General features: G+C 45.0%; 1 protein-coding gene across 1 annotated transcript; it reads left to right on the top strand.

The window, feature by feature from the left end:
* The first annotated feature begins 467 nt into the window (after positions 1-467).
* Positions 468-2,600, top strand: LOC147627205 (uncharacterized). Its single transcript, XM_086815868.1, has one exon. It carries the CDS (start codon positions 904-906, stop codon positions 2,404-2,406), a length of 1,503 nt encoding a protein of 500 aa, XP_086671994.1. The 5' UTR covers positions 468-903; the 3' UTR covers positions 2,407-2,600.
* The last annotated feature ends 737 nt before the right edge of the window (positions 2,601-3,337 follow it).

Here is a 3,337-nt window from a genome sequence, read left to right as displayed (position 1 = left end):
AGGAAGGCACATGATCAATTATGTAATAGGGATTCCTTAGAGATATGGACAATTAAAAGATAGGCAGCGGCTAATATAAGTACAAAGGCCTTTATTTCTCAACCGCTCTTGGGGATACCCTTATCTACCCAATTAATTTTCCACTTGCTTGATGAAGTGTAAATATATAATGACTTTTTATTCAATTCCTGTAATAAAAAATGGCAAGATCAATGTATTTATTTGGATTCGCCAAAGATTATTTTAGCGCTTCCAGCTAATTTTAGAAATGCCCGATGCCCAGCCGTTAGATGCGGAGTAGAAATGAAGGGATCAGATTACGTGACTGGCTGAGCTGGTGGAGCTAAGGAGCGTCCTGGTCCGGAGTGGTAACAAGGACAGGTGCCGGTCGAATGACCTTCTGCACCGGTCGTCGTCTTCTTCATTGTAAACTTTGGCTGTACTGCTAAACTTGCCAGTTTAGAACGTCTTTTCTTCTTTTTCTGTCTTTGCTTAAGCTGTTAGTCGTAACTTAGTTAAGCTGTTGCGTTCCCTTTTAGAATATAGCTTCATGGCGCCATAGCTTGCCGTTTCAAAACTTTCTTTCAAATTTCCGATTTCTGCCGCACACCGCAACCCACAGAATCGCCCACTTTTGCGTCGCGGTAGATGCCCATTTCTTCGATTGAGCTGAAATTGTCGCCGTAGCCAGTTCTTTCAAGATTTCCAGCCGAATATTGGGGGCTCTGTGTGGCCTTTTGAAGGTCTTTCTTTATGGAAGCTTCTCTGCGTTGTAGTGGGCTGTGTTTGTCATTCTCAGATTTCACTGTTTTTTTCCCTTTGAAAAGGCACACGCTGGGCTCCAGTTAGGATCAAGAAAAGGGGTGGGGACGTCAAAAGCCACTGCAGCAGCACCAATAGACAATGACAGAAGGTAAGACTGCTGAAGATTTGAAATTGCCCACTTCCTCTAACGGTACAAACTCAAAAGAGCTTTTGTTACATAGTCGGGAATCTCAAGGTGAACAGCGTAATGAGTCTGCAGGGCACTGTAATGGGTTTGTTGAGCATTTACCTGTTGATGGGAAGGTTAATGGGGTTAATAAGGAAGTGTCGCATGGGCCTAACGAGAATTTGATGGTAAGCAAGTCTGTTGAGCAGGTCGATGATGTATTAAAGGAAGGATTATATGCTACCCCCTTGCAGCAGGGCGGAGAGGCTCTGTGTGAGCAGAAAAATGGGGTTTCTAAGCAAGAGGAGGCCCCCCACTTTGATGAAAGAGAGATGGCTTACAGACAGGGCAATTGGGTCTTTAGCGAGATCCTCATCTTACTTGAAGCAAAGGTCAAAGAGCAGGGGTTATTCTGTGAGGGGTCCAAAAGAAGCAGACTCTCTGCTGATGAAAAGTGGAAACATGTGGCAGAGTATTGCAGGAGCAAAGGGGTCCAACGTACCAAAGAGCAATGCAGGATCAAGTGGGATAATCTGATGCCTGATTATAGGAAAATTAGGGACTATGAAGAGCAAAAGGAGGCGAGCGCACAGTCTTACTTTGAGATAGAGACGTGGGAGAGAAGGGCTAAGCATCTACCAAGCAATATGGATATGGAGGTTTATCAGAGGATTGCAAGTATACTGTCCAACAAGCCCGTCAAAGGGGGCCTTAGTGGGCTCAAAAGAGAGGCCAGAGAGAAAAGGTTTGCAGACCCACTGCCTATATCGTCTTCATCCTTACATGCCATAATCCGGTCTCCCAAGGGTGCAGAGGGCTCCAATGGGGCTGATCGTGAAGGGGAAAGGCTCCCTCTTGCCGACCTTGTGGGCAAACACATAGCCGCCTCTGCACCAAGGAAGAGGAGGAGGAGAAGAGCTATTGAATCAGCTTTGCCAGAGAACAAAGTTGACTCAATGACCATTATTGAGCCCCGCGAATCACGAGATGACTCTTCTACAGAAGATGATACCACTGTTATTTCTTCTAGATCTCAACAAGGACCCCTCACGACAGCTTATCTTTATGCTGAAAGGAGTAGTTTACCTTCTCAACACACTGACAGGAATGCATTCCATTCTCATCAAAGGATGAGATTTGAGAGTAGAGACCCATTACCAGTTGCCTACAGATCTTTCCAGAATGGCCACCCAAATGCAGCCTCAATAGGGGAGAGGGGTAACAGTTCCAGCCCGTTTGAAGGTGCAGAAGAGAAGGGGGCCTCCATGCATGAAACCATCAATGGTGTGAGTAATCATGATATGGTAAACCACATTGAGGATCGTAAGGATGCCCGACATAAAGAACTTATGGCCCTTGAAAGGGAGAAGCTGACTGTGTTTAGAGAAGCAAGCTTTGCGATTGCCAGTGCTATGACCAATGCCATGGCTGTGTTCTCTAAGGTGGCTGAAGAGCTCCTCCTGAGGCGCCGATAGGTTTTCTCTTCAATCTTCAACATGAGTTCTGATAAGTGTGCACACTGTTGGGACAGGTCTGCTCAATGCCGAAGTCCTTTTGAGACAGGTCTATGTATTGTCAATGTCCTTCAATACTGGTCTGAACATTGTTAAAACTTCTGTGAAACAGGTCTGCTAAATGTATAAGTCTTTTGCAATAGATCTGCTCATTGGTAAAAGTGATTCGAAACACATCTCCTCAATGGTTAAAAGTGTTTTGAAAGGTGTCTCTTTAATGCATTTTAAATGTTGTTAACACCTTACAGGCAGCATACTTACCTGTCTGAGCAGCTAAGTCACTGAGATCATGACAGCAAAAATTGGCATCATATTACCTGTAAAGTTGCCAGGTCTGATGCTTTCTGGTTGTTGTTCATGGAAGTGGATTATAAGGTCTCTTTCTGGTCAGGCATGTTTACTTATGGACTGGGACTATTTGGTGTACGCTGGTCTTAATCTTGTGGCAAAATGTGTGGGGAGAGAGAGAGAGAGAGAGAGAGAGAGAGAGAGAGAGAGAGCTTATTTCTTGTGGGGGGTGTGGAAGTAAAGAGGAAGAGGGAAGTAGGGAGGAATTGCGTGTTTTCATGTGTGTTGTGCCTCCTGTATTTCATTATGTGTGTTCTTTTCATATCCCCCGCCCTTTCTCTTGACGCGTTTCTATCTTTTCTTTATATTTGGGGTGCAGAGAGGGAAATATAGAGGGAGGGGGGATGTGCATGCTCAAGTGTGTTCTGCCTCTTATATCTCAATACGTGTTTTGTGCTTATACCCTCCTTCGATCCTTGAGGAGTTTCCGTGATGGTCATAAGGTTTTGCCAGCGTATTTTCTGTCATGAAAAAGAGGCTCCAAGGTGTTGGGCAGCCTGTGCAAAGTACCTGTTAGTCCCTGGGAGAGTGCAATTAGTTAACA

This window comes from Cibotium barometz, chromosome 21, assembly GCF_041138505.1.
Source record: "Cibotium barometz isolate CiBa-2024 chromosome 21, ASM4113850v1, whole genome shotgun sequence".
NCBI classification, from domain to species: domain Eukaryota; kingdom Viridiplantae; phylum Streptophyta; class Polypodiopsida; order Cyatheales; family Cibotiaceae; genus Cibotium; species Cibotium barometz.
Note: the sequence above shows the minus strand (reverse complement) of the source record. Positions and strands in the feature narration are given on the sequence as shown.